The sequence below is a fragment of the Panthera onca genome, chromosome B1, assembly GCF_046562875.1.
Source record: "Panthera onca isolate mPanOnc1 chromosome B1, mPanOnc1 haplotype 2, whole genome shotgun sequence".
NCBI classification, from domain to species: domain Eukaryota; kingdom Metazoa; phylum Chordata; class Mammalia; order Carnivora; family Felidae; genus Panthera; species Panthera onca.
The window spans coordinates 39977805-39995919 of record NC_138342.1 but is presented as its reverse complement, the minus strand read 5'-3'; the positions used below and the strand labels follow the sequence as shown (position 1 = coordinate 39995919).

At 40.6% G+C, this 18115-nt stretch overlaps 1 protein-coding gene across 8 annotated transcripts in view; it reads left to right on the top strand.

The window, feature by feature from the left end:
• The window catches only part of CORIN (corin, serine peptidase), a 253425-nt gene that overhangs the window by 165676 nt on the left and 69634 nt on the right, over positions 1 to 18115 (top strand). For 7 of the 8 annotated variants that reach the window (XM_078446147.2, XM_078446148.2, XM_078446145.2 and 4 more), the window contains exons 7-11: positions 1937 to 2044; positions 3702 to 3812; positions 5506 to 5622; positions 9600 to 9707; positions 16544 to 16775. In XM_078446147.2, the coding sequence (XP_078302273.2) occupies positions 1937 to 2044; positions 3702 to 3812; positions 5506 to 5622; positions 9600 to 9707; positions 16544 to 16775 (676 nt within the window). The remainder of the gene's footprint in view (positions 1 to 1936; positions 2045 to 3701; positions 3813 to 5505; positions 5623 to 9599; positions 9708 to 16543; positions 16776 to 18115) is intronic. The other variant, XM_078446144.2, reaches the window with a different exon arrangement.

Below are 18115 nucleotides of genomic sequence, written 5' to 3'. Positions count from 1 at the left end.
AGTCTTTGGCTATTATAAATAATGCTGCCACAGACATTTGCATACAAGTCTTTGTGTGGATGTATGTTTCATTTTTCTTGGGTAGATTTCTAAGGATGGAAATCATGAATCATATGATAAGGTTTATAGTTAACTTTATGAAAAGCTGCCATACTGCTTTCTAATGTAGCATTATTATTTTACCTCCCCAGCAAGTATATATGAGAGCTTCAGTTTCTCAAAATCCTTGCCAATACTTGGTATTTTCTGTTTATTGTTATTGTTATTATTATTAATTACCATCTTAGGGGATATGTAATGGTATCTTATTGTGGTTTTAATTTGCCTTTCCCTAATGACTAATTATATTGAGCACTTTTTTATGTCTCCTTTGTATGTCTTTTGTGAAGATTTTCTATTCAATTCTTTCACGTATTTGAAATTGGGTTGTCTTGTTATTGAATCTAGAAGTTCTATATATATTCTGGATGTAAGTCCTTTATCTGATACATGACTTGCAACTACTTATTCCAGTATGTGGTTTGTCTTTTCATTTTCTTAGTAGTATCTTTTGAAGCACAAGCCTTTAATGAAGTCCATTTGCTATTATTATTTTTGTAATGGCTTGTGCTTTTGTTGTTATACCTAAGAATTCTTCCAAGGTCAAAAAGATTGTTTCCTGTTTTTTTTTTTTTCTAGAAACTTCATAATTTTAGCTCTTACATTGAAGTCTGTGATCCACTTTGAGACAGTTTTTGTATACAGTTTGAGGGAAAAGCTAGACTTAATTTTGCAATTGGCCCAACACCATTTGTTGAAGAGTGTTATTTTTGCATTGAATTGTACTGGCATCTTACACATATTAATTTACATTACACATATTTATTAATCTCTTCCCCAAACCCTATTAAGTAATTGATATTATCCTAGTTTCATAAATCAGTTTACAGATTCATAGACTGTAACCACTCCAGTTATTCAAGTTCTCACAGCTAGTAGTAGATGGCAGAACCAGGGTGCCCAAGTATCTGGTTCACCCAAGTACAAGATCTAGTACAAGGACCAAGTCCAAGTCCTTCCATATTACTTATTTCAACATTAAACTTTAAGCTTCTGGAGGTTACATAGCACTTAATCTTATCTTGTCACCATAATCTAGCCCAGTACTGATTATTTGAGGGTCATGTTATGAAACACTGAGTTGACTTAAATGATATTGTGTGTGTGAAAATAACAACCTTATAATCTAAATAACTTTTTCTCTCCATTCTGTTCATGCTTATCACGGACAAAACTAGACTTTCATTTTATTTTCTTTTTTAAAGTTTAGTTATTTTGAGAGAGAGAGAGAGAGTGCAAGTGGGGGAGAGACAGAGAGAGAGAGAGAGAGAGAGAGAGAGAGAATCCCAAGCAGGCTCTGTGCTGTCAGTGCAGAGCCCAACATGGAATTTGATCCGACAAACCATGAGATCATGACCTGAGCTGAATCTAGAGTTGGACACTCCACCAACTGTGCCACCCAGGTGCCCCTAGACTTTCATTTTAAAGGAAATGTTTTAAGGAAATAACTACTCAGCCTGTATTAAAAGTCATTCATTCTGCACGAACATGAATTTCATTAGGAACTTTGTTGAGTTGAGAGTGTCTGTGCTCGTATTTGACTATAAAAGAGCTTTCAGGTAACATAAAGTGGATCTCAGATAAAGACTTTCAGAAAGTGTTAGAAGCATTGGTTTGGGAGCCAGAAGGTTCTAGTCCTCGCTCTGCAGGAACTTGGTAAGTGATCTTGAACAAGACCTTTGATGTCTCTGCATCACAGTCTCCTCACTGGTAAAACAGTAGATGTGGACCTGGTTACCATTATGATTTCCCTCCCGTGATATGCTTTTGTTAAATGAATATCCTATAACATCCTGTTCTGCTCTGATGACATATCAGCGGCTTCTCTTATATACAGATTGCAGTGAGGATTTGTTTCACTGTCACACGGGCAAGTGCCTTAATTATAGCCTTGTGTGTGACGGATATGATGACTGTGGGGACCTGAGTGAGGAGCAGAACTGTGGTAAGTAGTATTGTTTCCCTGAAGGTTTTCATTTAAAATGACAGACGTGCATAGTCCAGAATTCGTAGCTCATTGTTTGTTCACGTGATTAGCAGGTTAACTTGCAAAATGGCTGGTTTCCTTATTTTTAGAAAGAGGAGGTTTTTTCCAATTACTCGTCTCAGTCATGTCTTATGTGTCAATGTAGTATTTCTTAAAGTCACAATAATGCAGTGCTTAAGAAGTAGAGTGGAAAGATGGGTAACGATTGTTAATATGTTAAAATTTTCTCCTTGAAAGTGTTGTATTTCTTTTCTGGTTAGGGCCAGTGGCCCATATTTAGATTTTGAGCTCTTGAGCAAAACTTCACAGACAGATGTATTGTTGTGTGTACATCATAGAGTTTATAGTTGGGAAAGGTCTTATAGATGACCTAATCCAAACCCCCCTTTTACAGTGAGATAACTGGAGAAAAGCAGGGGGGGGAAAGGTGGGGGATGGGGTGGAGGGCTTGAGTAGTTGGACAGGTCAATGGAGAGGACCAAGGAATATAGTTACTGTGTAAAAAAGAATGGTCTTAACCACTCAACATAATTCCTCTGAAGATAGTAGGATATCATGAAGTTTGTGCTCTTAGGGTGACTTTGCGCCTCTGTAACGGCAATAATTACAACTTTCCCTTAGACCAGTCTTTGCCCCACTTGCCCATCATTATTAGCAAGCTGAGCACGTGGTGCTTCTTCTGGTTTCTGCACATGTGTCCCATCTATTGTGTCTTTCTTCTTTTCTCAGCACTTCATCTTCCATATACTATACCTTACTTTATTGCTGCAATATGACCTTTCAGATCCATGGTTGCTCCATGAGTCTGTCAACGACAGTGGTACTCTCTCAGTGGATACTCACAATTGTTCCTCATTATTGAATCTGTTATCCACGAATCTACACACATCTGTTAAGTGGTCACTTATATTAAGGCTTTTCCACATCTCATGGTAAGGAATCCCATAAAGTCTGCTCTCTGTGAGAAGAAACTTGACTTAATTCCCTCTCTTTTTTTCTCCAGGAATGTATAGTTTAGGGAAGAGGTTAAATCTAGGCTAAAAAGGATCATGAAAAAAATATAAATATTCTGCATTTCTTACCCAGGAGTTTTTTTTTCCAATATGAATTATATATTAAGATAGTTTAATAAAAAGCCTAAGCTTAGCATCAGGAAAGATGACAGGAGATATTTGCCTTCCCAATTTATCAGAGAGAGGTAGGTCACAATTCTTAGACACATGGTAGAGTCCTCACAAATCAAATCAGCTATCTACATTGTGAAACCCACATCAGAGGTCTGTTTATGTTAGCCAATGTAAAAATAAAAATTTTTCGTAAGGAAAGAAAACAACAACAAAACAAAAACAGGAACAACCCATGGGTCCTGAGAAAGCTGCCCGGTTGTTACTCATTTGAAAAACAGACAGATCTTACCCCACAGTGATGGTGGCCAGTGGGTCACATGCTGGGGTAGGAGGTGGCATTTTAATTGTGCCGGAGCCACCATAGAGAAAGCATTGAAGGTATCTGAACAATCGGAACAGACTCTCTTCAGCTGGAATCATGAGTCATTCAGCTCTCAGTCTTTGTCGTGCTGGTTCTCTACATCCCCCTGAGTTTTTGTTTCCTCCAGATTGTAATCCCACAAAGGAGCATCGCTGTGGAGATGGGCGCTGCATTGCAATAGAGTGGGTTTGTGACGGTGACCATGACTGTGTGGATAAGTCCGACGAGGTCAATTGCTGTAAGTGCCCTGCGGATTTCCATTTGCTTATTTTTTCCTTTCTGCCTGTTTAGACAAATATAGTGCCCAGCACTCAAAGGGAAGATCGCTGTACTTTGCTTCTAATCTATGAAGATAATAATTGAGCGGTGTGATGGCAATTACAGTGTCATGTATCTGGCTTCCACATGTGTCTCCCCAGAACTCCAAGCTTAATTTGGCTGCACTGGCCAGGCCGGTGTCTGTTTTCTGTCTCACTGGCCACGCATCTCCTTTCTGCATCTGTAACTTTGTCAAAGAGGATGTTCTTCCCAAAGATTGGGGGACTCTTTTTCTGCAAGCTATGTATGAGTAACTAAGCTTCCCTGAAGGAACCTCCAAACATGCTCTCAGTCACTATTTGTGGGAGAACATGGAGAGGATTGCCAGAGACATGAAAGCCTTCAGTGTTCCTAGGGTTACACAGAGCACATGATAATAATTACAACTTTACGGGCTATTGTGTTTCTGGGTGAGTAGACAGTCTGGAATAGTAGAAGCTAGATGTTAAACGAGAATAGTATTGACCTGAAGGAGTTAATATGATGCATTTGGTGCATGTTCAAACCAATTAAAGTTTTTATTCCATCTTTTGCTGTCTAATAAAAATAGGCAAATTGATACATATGAGATTGAATATTTAATTTGCCTATAATTTGAGGCAAAAATAGAAATATGGGTCATATGGGTTTTATTTTGACAGAAGAAAAGCCATCTACATTAATTAACAAATCAACACCCAGCTTTCCCTTTCCCTGAATTGAATTGGAACTGAGTCCTTGCTGGTGGACATAGTCAAACAGAGTGGACAATATCTTGATGGATCTTGGGAAAGCAAGGACATGGTACTCAGGTCTACCGATTCTGGTGTTCAGCCTCAGTTCAAGCATATGGAGCTTTAATATTAGACAGTAACTCAGTGAAGGCTGAGGTTACATGAATGGGTTTCTGATGCTCGAAAAGACAATAGGGATAGAATTTAGACAACCTTCAGGAACTGGAAGGTTAGTAGCCACTAGACCATCCCTATCAAACGTAAGATGTCATAAGCAGTTTTGAAATAAAGCGTTTATTATGTGCGGGGTACTATGCAAATTCTTTCACATACGTCATTTCGTTGGCCCATTAGGTCAGGTTGGAATAAAATGAAATGTTTGGGCTTTGAGTCAGAGAACCTTGCCTTCACATTCCGGCACCAGCTTTTAACAGCCTTGTGGCTTTGAGACGGACGCTAACCTCTCTAGACTTTAGTTTCCTTATTCTATACAAGGTTGATAATATCTACTTCGCAAGTCTGTTATGAGGATCTGAGATTAGATACATAATACTGCTAGCACAGTTATTGCCGTATGCTAAGCCTTTAATAAATTATAGCTTTTATATTTGTAATAAAGCTACTATGATCCTTAAGACAATTTTCTCACCCTGCCCTTATCAAGAAAACGTTAGTTTTTAGTAAGTGCTATTTCACATGGCAAGAGAGAGCCTCAAAAGAAAACTTTCCATTCCCAAAACACGTGGAATGAAACAAATTAATGACACATTCGTTCATTTATGTGGAACATGCAGATAGAACGTTTCATTTCTTGGTAATGCCAGATAAGCGGGAATCCTATCTACGATCCGCAGACAGAAGTACAAATCAGTGCAGCGAATATTATTCTGGCCTCTGCAGCTTGTCACAGCCAGGGTCTGATGGAGTGCAGGAGCGGACAGTGTATCCCTAGCTCTTTCCAGTGTGACGGAGACGAGGACTGCAGGGACGGCTCTGATGAGGAGAACTGCGGCGACAGTAAGTGTGGGAGCATTCCTCACCCGCAGACTTTTCCCTGGGAATGGAGCAAAGAGTTGGGAGTTACCTAATGCTTACGTAGGATTTCCACATAAACAATTCCAGATTGCCCGGCTCAGCATGGCTCACAGCACTGGCTGGCCATAAAACCCTTCCTTGTGGTCAGCATAATTCCCCAGCATCTTGCACTGAACAGTCCTCCCTCAGGATAGACGGTGGAGGTTGAACACTTAAACAGCATGGGAGATTCAGTGATCTGTCTTATGGGGAAAGTCAACACGATGATCAAAGAAAAGTTGAGTCTGTAGTATTCTGTTAAATTACATTAGGTTACAATTAGGAGGAGCTGGCTTCTGAAATCAAACATGACAGCCTCCCCGGGTGCCTCGGTGGCTCAGTTGGTTAAGCGCCCAACTCTTGATTTCCGCTGAGATTTACGATCTCGTGGTTCACAAGATTGAGCCCCATGTTGAGTTCCGTGCTGACAGTTCCGAGCCTGCTTGAGATTTTCTCTTTCCCTATCTCAAAAATAAATAAGTAAAAATAAACAAACAAATAAAAAATGTGATTGCCTTCTAAAATAACTATGTGCAGAGAAACAGTTTCTCTCTCTTTTTTTGTGTGCCCTGCCGTGTCATTTTATTTTCATTTATTTTTTTATTTCGAGTCGTTATTTAAATTCTAGTTAATTAACATATAGTGTAATATTGTTTTCAGGAGTAGAATTCAGTGATCGATCACAGAGAAGCAGTTTCATGCCTCACATTAACAAGTAACATACTCAACTACACTTGAAAAGGGTCACCGATGTCTTCTGTGAAACTCGAAAAGAAAATCAAATAAGTTGGTTTTTAAACTGTGTCTATTTCTGTCAGAAAAGAAGAGCCCTTGACTTAAAAATCACTACATTTGTTTGTAAGTGACCTTGCCACTCACCGGCATAGCCTAGTCATTAACAATGTGGCTGCTGGATGGGATGCTTGGGTGGCTCAGTCAGTTGAGCATCCGACTCTTGATCTCAGCTCTGGGGGACTCAGGTCTTGTTCTGAGCGTTGTGAGTTCAAGCCCTGCATTGGGCTCCATTCTGGGTGTGAAGCTTACTTAAAAAAAAAAAAAAGAATGTGGCTGTAGGTGACTTTGGGCTGGTAACTGAACTCTGTTGTGTCTCAGGCTCTGTGCCTGTAAACTCAGAGTAATACCTACTCAGAGGGCTGGCACATTGTGAACACTCAATAAACATGAGCTATTATTATCACACGACTGTTGTGTTAAAACATGTCTTGGGGTGCGTATATCACAAATTGGCCAATGAGGTTGGTCACCTGTAGCTAAATTAATTTTGTCATAATGAACATTGATCCTTAGAATAACTTCAATGAAAAAGCATACCAGGCCTAAAAAGAGGTACTTTTAATCACAGATGTAGTACCTAAGAAATCAGGTAATGAGTACTTCATTTTACCAATTTTAGCATTCAGAAGCAGATTCTTTTCTAGCCATGAGTTATGATGTGCATATCAGCCAAGCACCTCCCTTTGGATCAAACTGTTCTTTCTTTCGACGTAATTCATCTGTGTTTGAGACAATTTTGGATTCTTTACTATGCAATGGCAAGATTTATAAACTATTTCCTAGCATATGTGAGATGTAAGAAAGTCATGCAATAAAGTGGATCAAAAGTAAAATTTTTACCATCTTCATATTACTTAATCTAATGAATCTGACTTAATAAATGTATATTGTGGTGCTAATATGTGGTCAACCACTGGGAATCTGGTGGCAGGCGAAATAGGTCATGGAGTCTGCAGGCCCCTGGGGAAGCCTGGCGTGACACAAATAATTGTGCAAGTCAGTGTCTATCATGGAGTGACATGGGCCAGGAGGGAAAGTTCAGGGAGCTTTGTGCTGTATATGGGATGCATGCGCTGGGACAGGGCCTTAGGGAAGTTTCCCTGAGGAAGAGACGTTGGAGCTAAGATGTGAGGAATGAGTGGAGCTGACTTAATGAAGTAAGGTGGGACTGGAGAAAGCACTTTGGACGCGGGGATCCGCTTGTCCGAAGGTCCCAGGGAGGAGAGGAACAAGGCATATATGTAGATACCAGGAGAAGGCCACTATGATTAGAGCCAGGAGTGAAGGGGGAAGGTGCCACTCCAGAATGTTGTCACCAGTATCCCAGGCCGGCTCTGCTAGGAAGACCGGGGAGGGAAGTAGAAGCCGCCCAGGCCTTTGGGCCCCATTCAAGATTCAGGCCTCTACAGCCCTCAGGCTCCCCTCTCAGCCCTGTTGTCTAGTCTCCCCGAAGCTCCAGTGATGCCAACCTGTGCCCTCCCCACTCCAGCCTTTGTGTATTCTGCTTTCTGCTTGGGAAACCATTCTACCTTCTTTCTTTTATTTATTTTTTATTTTTAAATTTTTATTTATTTTTGAGAGAGAGAGAGAGAGAGAGAGAGAGCGTGCGCGCAAGTGGGGGAGGGGCAGAGAGAGACGGAGACACAGAATCCAAAGCAGGCTCCAGGCTCCGAGCTGTCAGCACAGAGCCCGATATAGAGCTCAAACTCGCGAATTGAACTGTGAGATCATGACCTGAGCTGAAGTCGGACGCTTAACCGACTGAGCCACCCAGGCGCCCCACCCCATTCTACCTTCTTATGCCAACATAACCCACCTGCCTTAAAAACTCCTATGAGAAGCTCTCCCCTTATTGTCCTAGTTTGCTTCTACTGTCTTACATATACCTTACATACACAGTGATCACACGGCTTAGCTGTGTGTGTAAGGTTCTGTTCATGGCCACGTGCCTAGGTGGAGTATAAGCCATTTCACTTCTTTTATCTTTTAATGCCTCATGCCTAGCCTGTCACCTAAGCTTGTCACATAGCAGACGCTCAATACCAGCTGAAATAATGAATGCAGGTTGTCTTATTGAAATTCTTTAAGAGACTGGATGCATTGATATTAGCCTGGCTTACCTTGCAAAAGTGGTTTGACCCTGATGATATTAAAAAAAAAACAAAACAGGAGTGGTATCTGTTTTCTTTCAAGGCTGTGATATATACTGTTGCACATTAATGGGAAGGAAAGAGTCCAATATAATAAACATTATCTGAGAATTATAGATAAGAATGATTTTATGTACACATATACTGTTATTTATACTTAAAAATGCCTTGCAAGATTTTCTAGATTCTAGATGACATGTATGAAAGTAACTGACTATAATGAACAAGAGGTAGAGAGAGAATGGGTAGTAATTTATTACCCTATCCATTTAACCTACAAATGACCAGGAAATCAATGGGAAAAGCAGTTTCCTTTCTACAAACCTTAAGGAAAAGCCATTAGGCTGATGTTACTGCTTTCATTCATTTGGAAACAAGAAACCCAATTCTCAGGTCATCATAGCTAGGCCAGTGATACTTTCCAAGGACATACAGAAAATATGGATAGCAGCTGCATAAGATTTGCACCATGATAAAGTATCCTTACTGTCTTGGTGTTGATGCCCTATTTATTTTTAGGGAAAGCATTTTCCTTACAGGGAAGAATAGAGTTGGGTGCAAATGAGTCCTTAAAATAATATCATTTGACACTCAAAATTCCAAGATCATTACTTTGGCCTTTCTCTCCAACCACCTACATTTTATTCTGTAATCAAGTTTATTCACCCATGTAAACATAAAACACCTTTTTCCCCCCGTTAAAAGTAACACCCACCTGTTTTGTAGGCTAGGTTGCCTCTTATTTCTTCATTCCTACAGAATCCTTTTTGGAATAACAGTGTTGTATTTAGTTGCCAGGACAATTAATCCAGAAAGTTACATATTTAACATGTGTTCAATATTTTTGGAGAAATTGGAAGGGAATTAAAGTTGTGTCATTCCTCCGCTCCACCAGACGTTCTTGATACTTTCTATCCCAGTGTCAGGACTTTATAGATGATGAAAGCAAATGTGCCTTTCCCCCCCCCTCTGTAGGTCAGACTCCATGTCAAGAAGGCGACCAAAGATGCCTCTACAATTCCTGCCTTGATTCATGTGGCGGTAGCTCCCTTTGTGACCCGAACAACAGTCTAAATAACTGTAGTAAGTACAGCAGCTGACAAATGCGATCATCATGTCAGGATGTGCATTTGGCTGTTTTCTTTTGAATTGACATTAAAATGTTGAAATCCGGAATCCCTCCAAGTGTGTGTGTGTGTGTGTGTGTGTGTACATTTATATACATATTTCTTTTTTAAAGGTTGCATGTGGTAGCGGAAAAGAAACAAAATGGTCTTAGTTAACTTAAATCAGAAACAAATGTGTCATTGTGAACGGCCTATAAATCCACCTTGCTTAATATCATTACCATTATTTTCAATTCAACATCAGCTCCTATATATTACGTTCTTGGCTCCATCTATGGGCAGATGCTATCTTTCTTCCGTTTGAAAGCACACCTTCAAAAATAGAAACTTTATCCAAGAAGGGAATATGAAGTTCATCTAAACAGCCACCTAAAACCGTGGCGGGTCTGTTCTCCTAATAAGATGTATTCTCACCTTTCCGGGAACTTTGCTGGCCTGTAATGATCTTGAGGCTGTTATGTAAATTTGTTTTGGTGACAAATGGTGGAAACAGGTGGCTTCTCAAAAGAAGCTTTCAGGAGAGGGAATTCCTGGGGAAGAGAGAATGGGCAGGGATTGCAGACGGCTGTATAGACTCTCGTGGGAAATTGAAAATGAATCAGAAAACCCCAAAAGACTCTGATTTCTAGTAATGAACTCTTATTTGTGGGCTCTGCTTTCATATTCTGCTCACTTTTTTCACTTTTTATAATCAACCTGTGGCCTCATCTTCAGCTTGGGGCTTGAGGTTTAGAAGCAGGTCTGTCAGCTGTTCGTTTACAAGAAAGTATAAAGGTTATCTCCCAGATGAAAGGCCGAAAGGTTCAGGTTCTAGTTTTACCCAGTGACCTTTCTGCGTCACTGTAGAGCTTATAGGGGCTGCTCCTGTACCCACAGGGATGTGAGGGAGGCAGCCAGTGAAAAACCCAGACTGAGGAGTTTTTGTTTATTTTCATGAGCACTTAATAACTGTTTGGGGAAAAGCACAATCCCCAAGCCTTTTCCATTTCCATTTCCATATGAGAGAACGATTGAGATAGATATTAATGTAACCATTAAGACATACTGCCATTTTCCTCACTCTAAACTGATGTAAATAAGTGTGTGTTCATATGCATGTATGTATCTGTATATGTATATGTATATGTATATGTATATGTATATGTATATGTATACGTATGTGCTGGGTCCATTTCACGTTGCTTTATCTCCCAATCTGCTCTGGAACTTTTTCAGGATTGTTTCTTTACTACACCTTTACCTTGGCGTAAGTAATTTTCAACAATGACAGCGTCATCTCAAAGATATGTGTTTATTATTGGTTTTAGGGGTTGTCCGACATGGAATGGCACTTCATGTTAGATTCAAAAAAAGTTGAAAGGGCACTGTTAGCCTGTGTCAAATTTGGGTGGGGAGGAATTGAGCGTATGTTGTCCTATTTTCTCCATTTTTGAAATACGCCAAAATATAAAATTTAAAAATATGTTACACCTGTCAAAAAGAGAAGTGGAAAGAAGGGCACTAGATAACTCTGGCTCATAGCCTACTGGTATTTATAGCGTGCAGACAATGTTCCAGGCTCTGGGATGGGCACCAGGCACTTTAATGGTGAAGAAGGGCGACATGATTTCTGCCTTCCTGGAGACAACTTTTCAGTATGGGAGAACATAGTGCCATCTTTCCACTCAGGTATACTGTGTGAGTTTTATCTTTATGTTCTTTTTTGAATGCTTATTTATTATTTTTTTTTGAGAGAGAGAGAGAGCAAGTGCGGGGGAGGAGCAGAGAGAAAAAGGGAGAGAGAGAATCCCAAGCAGGCTCTGTGCTGTTAGTGTGGAGCCCGAGGTGGGGCTTGATCCCATGAACTGTGAGATCATGACCAGAATTAAAATCAAGGGACGCTCAACTCAGGGACACCTGAGTCACCCAGGCACCCTTCTCTTTATGTTCCTTAAATACACTCAAACAATGTCCTTAGCACTTCACTGTCTCATCAGCTTCTTCACTCACCACAAATATTCTTGCCAGCTTCTTCCATATATATTCAGCAGACATTTGATCATCCCCTCCTCTGAGTTCCAGGCACTGGGCTGGTCATTGGTCCCTCACTCCTTCTCTGTTATTAAAAATAGTTTATATCCCTAACTTCCAATTGGAAGTAAAGATGTTTTTTTTCTCATTTTTCAAAGAGCTTCATGGTGGTATGTCTGTAAAGTTGGTCAAGGAGCATCTTCTCTCAGAAAACGTCATGCATTTGAATATGTGATTAATTATTGGAAGATCCTTACCGCTAGAGAGACTATCGTTACCTAGATTCTGAGGCACAACTACACAGCACTGTCTTTCTCTAGCTCCATACTAATGGAAGTATGAGTTTGAAGAATGTGGATATTCTGTCTGATGGAGTCAGCCTGTTACTGGAGTTGCTGGGATTCTGGTTCTTGAAGACACTTGTTCTTGCTATCCCATAATATATAACTTACTAATGGTCTCTGAAGATATACTAACTGGGACCTGGGCATCAGTATTTTTTTAAATTTCCTGGTGACTTCAATAGGCAGCCAAGGTTGAGAATTATTAGCTTAGTGGTTTGTCCATGGCTAGGCTGCAAGGGTATGGGGCATCCCTGAAATTGAATATAAAAAAGTCTTCATAGTTTTCAAAGTTTTCAGTGGAGAAGTCCATGGCTTATCTCAGACTCCCAGAAATACCTTTTTTTTTTTTTTAATTTTTTTTTTAACGTTTATTTATTTTTGAGACAGAGAGAGACAGAGCATGAACAGGGGAGGGGCAGAAAGAGAGGGAGACACAGAATCTGAAACAGGCTCCAGGCTCTGAGCTGTCAGCACAGAGCCTGACGCGGGGCTCAAACTCACAGACCGCGAGATCATGACCTGAGCCGAAGTCGGACGCTTAACCAACCAAGCCACCCAGGCGCCCCCCAGAAATACCTACAGTTAAAAAAAAAACCCTAAAACCCACATCTCTGATGATATTCTTTACTGAGAGGCTTGAAGTATCACAGTATTCCCACATCCACTCACAATCCCAAATCTTTAGTACCTCCTTGAGGCAAAATACAGACACATCCTTGCCGTAGGGGCTAGGAGCAGGGTGTGGGATACTAATCCTCACTTCCACGTGGCGGTGTGCAATCCAGACAGCCGGGGAACCCTGTGGAAAGAGCAGCTCCTGGGCATGTGTCCTTCCTCCCACTCTCTGTGCCCATGAACACCATGGCTGTATGAAACCAGGTATGACTGTCATATCCCAGGGACTCTCAGGTTCCCCATAGTGTTCCATCAACTATTACTTCTACATGTTTACTCATGCCTTTTTTCCCCTCCAATGCTGAAGAAGCAATGGGCCGCTTTGTTCTTTACATAGCTTCCTACTGACCTCCCAATTTACTGTCCTCTCCTTGCAATCTCCAGTTGGAAGGAACAGATAGTATAGGGATGTGGTAAAGGAACCAAACACCATAAGGGTTAAGGACTTTAGTCCTTGGGAGCAAATAGTAGATGAGAGGAATGGTCTCTTTCTAAAAGTATTCTCAACTAATGAGTGAAAACTAAATGATTAAGTTAGAATACTACCATATAGTGACACTGATTGGTTACCATTTGGTAACATTAATCAGTGAATTAATGGGTCAAGGCATTGAGCATCTACAGCTGCTGACATCACAAAAGGAGAGAAATCAGTTACACTTTGCCTTCTGATGAAAAAACACCATAGCACCTATAGCTTTACCTAAGGGATGAAGCCTAATCGGCCCTCTGCATTCAGCTGCCCATGTTCTGGAAATAAGAGTAGCAGAGGAATATATTTAACTTCACCAGGACTGAGTAGTCAGCAAAGTCAAACTCTGGGACGCTCTACAGTTCAAATCTCTGGGTTCTTCCATAGTTAAACTTTAATTAAAAATAAAGGATGGGCGTCCAGATGGGTCAGTCGATTAAGCATCTGACTCTTGATTTCAGCTCAGGTTGTGATCTCACAGTTGTGATCTCATCCTGTGCTGAGCATGGAGCCTGCTTGGGATTCTCTCTCTCTCTCTCTCTCTCTCTCTCTCTCTCTCTCTCCCTCTCCTACCTCTCTCCTTCCTCTGTCCCTTCCCTGCTCACCAGTGCACAAAATAAAAAATAAACCACTCTCAAAATAAAAAAAAATATTTAAAAAATTTGAACAAAATTAAAGGATGGAGGGGAAAACAAAACAAGTTTTAAAAAATGGGCAAGGCTTAACTCTAGTATTTAGGGTGAAGTGCACACTTAGGTAATAAAACTGTAAGAAGGCTAAGGTGACAACTATGAACTCAGTTGCTATTCTGCGGAGAAAGGAGAAGCTTGATAGAAGATAGGGTATATGGAGGGTCATCTGGGATGTCTGGCAAAGTTCAATTTCTTGATTTGGGTGGTAGGTACAGGGATGTTCACCTTATAAAACTCATCAAACCATTAAAAATAATGATAAAAATAAATATAGAGTTTGAGGCAAAGATGAATCTTAGAATCTTGTATATGCCAGTAGATGTTGAAAGTGCCGTTTTTCTCATGTAAATGACCATCATTTAATACATGATTTCCATGGGTGCCTCCGTGGCTCAGTCAGTTACGTGTTTTCACTTCACTCAAGTCACGATCTCAGTTCGTGAGTTTGAGCCCTGCATCAGGCTCTGTGCTGACAGCTCAGAGCCTGGAGACTGCTTCAGATTGTGTGTCTGCCCCTCCCCGCCCCCACTCTGTCTCTCTCTCTCTCTCAAAAATAAACATTAAAAAAATACACGATTTCCAATGGCTTCATCGTGGCAAGGATGTAACATCATTTAGTTAACAATCCCCTCTTTAGGTTGAATTTAACAAACATGTTTTCAGACTTTGAAAAGTTGGATATCATTAAGACTCAATTAGGATCAATTTTTTTTTCAGCAGATATTTATTAAATCTCATCTATGTTCAGGAAAATGTGCTAATGAGCACGGCATCAAACTCGCATTGAAACAGTCCTGCAGGATTAAACGTCTTCACGTTTGTGACACGACTGCCCTCTAGTGGCTGTCATAAATCAAACTAGTGAGTGAGTGAATAATCCTTAAGATAAAAAAGCTTATTGATGCTGTAAATCATAGAATGTGAGGTTGATAGATATTTTGAGAGTTTATATTGCTTAGCACTCTATGGAGAATTCCTTAACAAGATTCGGTCGCCCTTACCACGTTCAGTAGAGATCTCCAGAATAATGTATGATCACAACTTCACCCTTTCATCTTCCTTGGCTGGGAAACACTGAAAGCTTCTATCTCATCTCAAATCATTAGCGATATAGTTTCCACATATAGAAAAGAAAAAAATATCCATGTGATAGGTCTCCTAGTCATATAATAAATATACCAATAAAAAGTTAAAACTTGATAGGGCGGTAGAGGAAAAGCTAGAAAGGTTTACACAAGAAAAAAAAAGACTGCATCAAAAATTCATGTGAGTCATCCCATTTTTGTAAAATTACACTAAAGAAATTAGGAAAAATATGGTTAGAGTTGCATCTACTTACTTATATGATGGTCATGATTAATAATTAAGCAACAAAAGTGAATTGAGGAATCATAGGAATGGTATAATTCCACTCTGGCAGAAACAAGCAAGCAACCTCTTTCTATGTGTGTAAATGCTTCTATGTAAATGCTTGTATGTAAATGCATGTATGTAAATGCTGTATGTAAATGTATGTATGTAAATGCTTGTATGTAACTGCTTGTACGAGCCAGTGAAAGGCATGGAAGGCTCAAACCCAGTCTGTTGGCTTTGAGGGTCAGTGAGAGGAAGGAGGGCAGGGAGACCATGAACTTTTTGTTTACACATCTTGCGTTGTTTTTATTGTTAGGAGGAATATTCATTTTTTGTAATATGAAATCCAAATATTTAATATTACCCCTCTTTATAAATCAATGAACATGATAAACTGAACCAGCCCCACACCTCCTCTGTGTCTTTCTCTTCTCTCCACCCTGTATTCATTCTTATGCCAACTTTACAGCGTTACACTTTGGTGCTGGGTGGCTCAGTTGGTGAAGCATCCAACGCTTGATCTCAGCTCAAGTCTTGATCTTACAGATCTCAGTTCAGGTTTGGAATCTCAGGGTCATGAGTTCAAGCCCCACGTAGGACTCTGCACTGGTCATGACATCTACTTAAAGACAAAACAAAGAAGGAAGTAATAAATCAGAAGACAAAATGGGTAAAAGGAAACCTAAAAGAACGTCACCTTGGGGCGCCTGGGTGGCTCAGTCGGTTAAGCGGCCGACTTTGGCTCAGGTCATGATCTCGCGGTCCGTGAGTTCGAGCCCCGCGTCGGGCTCTGTGCTGACAGCTCAGAGCCTGGAGCCTGTTTCGGATTCTGTGTCTCCCTCTCTCTGACCCTCCCCCGTTCATGCTCTGTTTCTCTCTGTCTCAAAAATAAACGTTAAAAAAAAAAAATTAAAAAAAAAAAAGAGCGTCACCTTCAGATAGATTGAGCCAAGGGAAAAATGAAAAAAGACTTTCTATGACATGCATACTGGGCACTGTGCTAGCAGCTGCCTATACAGAAATGATTCCTGGTTTGGAAGTTCTTCAACCAAATGATTTACCTTTTGATGCAAGTTATATACTGTTTGTGTTCCAGTCTTAGTTATTTTTTTTTAAAGAAGATAAGATATATTTCAATTTTGTAAGTTTTTAAGAAATTGTTTTACATATGAAATTTACTATAGGTATAGATGTAGACATAGATATATAGATACATGCCTATATGTGTGTTTTGTTTTCTTGTTAGGTCAATGTGAACCAATTACGTTGGAACTCTGCATGAATTTGCCCTACAACCATACAAATTATCCAAATTACCTTGGCCACAGGACTCAAAAAGAAGCCTCCATCAGCTGGGAGTCCTCCCTTTTCCCTGCACTTGTTCAAACCAACTGTTACAAATACCTCATGTTCTTTGCTTGCACCATCTTGGTACCAAAGTGTGATGTGAACACAAGCCAGCGTATTCCACCTTGCAGGTAACACAGTGGGGTCTCCCCCAAGCACCCTCACTTCCCCTCAGGGAGAACCAAGGGAGCAGAGACTAAGTTTGAGTTTAGACAAAGTCCATGTTGCTAAGGAGCTCTGTATTTAACAAATTATACATTTAGATGGTAAAGAAGTAGGAATTCTAAAATGAATATTTGAGTAAGAAGTAACTGCTGAAGTACCACACAGCAGAGGCATGAACTACCTTTGATAGTAGTTCACAGACTTTAATCCAATAAGATCATCCACGTTTCATTTTGGTGGATCAAGAAGTGTTCTAAAATGTGAGTTAACGGAAGATGGAGTGTATCTGCCTCTTTCTCTGGCAACGTGGGTGTATTTAAAATGCTGCCTCCTAGGGCGCCTGGGTGGCTCAGTTGGTTAAGCGTCCAACTTTGGCTCAGGTCATGATCTCGCGGTCAGTGGGTTTGAGGCCCGCGTCGGGCTCTGTGCTGGCAGCTCGGAGCCTGGAGCCTGCTTCGGATTCTGTGTCTCCCTCTCTCTCTGCCCCTCCCCCGCTTGTGCTCTGTGTCTCTCTCAAAAATAAATAAACATTTAATAAAATAAAATAAAATAAAATAAAATAAAATGCTGCCTCCTCACATGTACCCCAATGTTTACAGCAGCGTTTGCAACAATAGCCAAATCATGGAAAGAGCCCAAGTGTTCATCAACTGATGAATGGATAAAGTAGATGTGGTTTATGTATACAATAGAATACTATTTGGCAATGAGAAAGAATGAAATCCGGCCACTTGGAACAATATGGGTGGAACTGGAGAGTATTATGCTAAGTGAAATAAGTCAGTTGGAGAAAGACAGATATCAAAAGTTTTCACTCATATGTGGAACTTGAGAAACTGAAAAGAAGACCATGGGGGAGGGAAAGGGGGAAAAATAGTTACAAACAGAGTGTGAGGGAGGCAAACCATTAGAGACTCTTAAATACAGAGAACAAACTTGAGGGTTGATTGGGGGGAGGTGCTAAGGGAGTGGGGAGAATGGGTGATGGGCATTGAGGAGGGTACTTGTTGGGATGAGCACTGGGTGTTGTATATAAGCGATGAATCACGGGAATCTACCCCCGAAACCAAGAGCACAGTGTGTGCACTGTATGTTAGCTAACTTGACAATAAGTTATATTAAAAGTAAATAAGCAAAATGCGGCCTCCTGATAGCACTCAAAAGTTGGAGACATAGGGGCACCCGGGTGGCACAGTCAGTGGAACATGATGATCTCGCGATTTGTGAGTTCAAGCCTCACGTCGGGCTCACTGCTATCAGCGCAGAGCCTGCTTCGGATCCTCCGTTCCTCTCTCTGCCCCTCCCC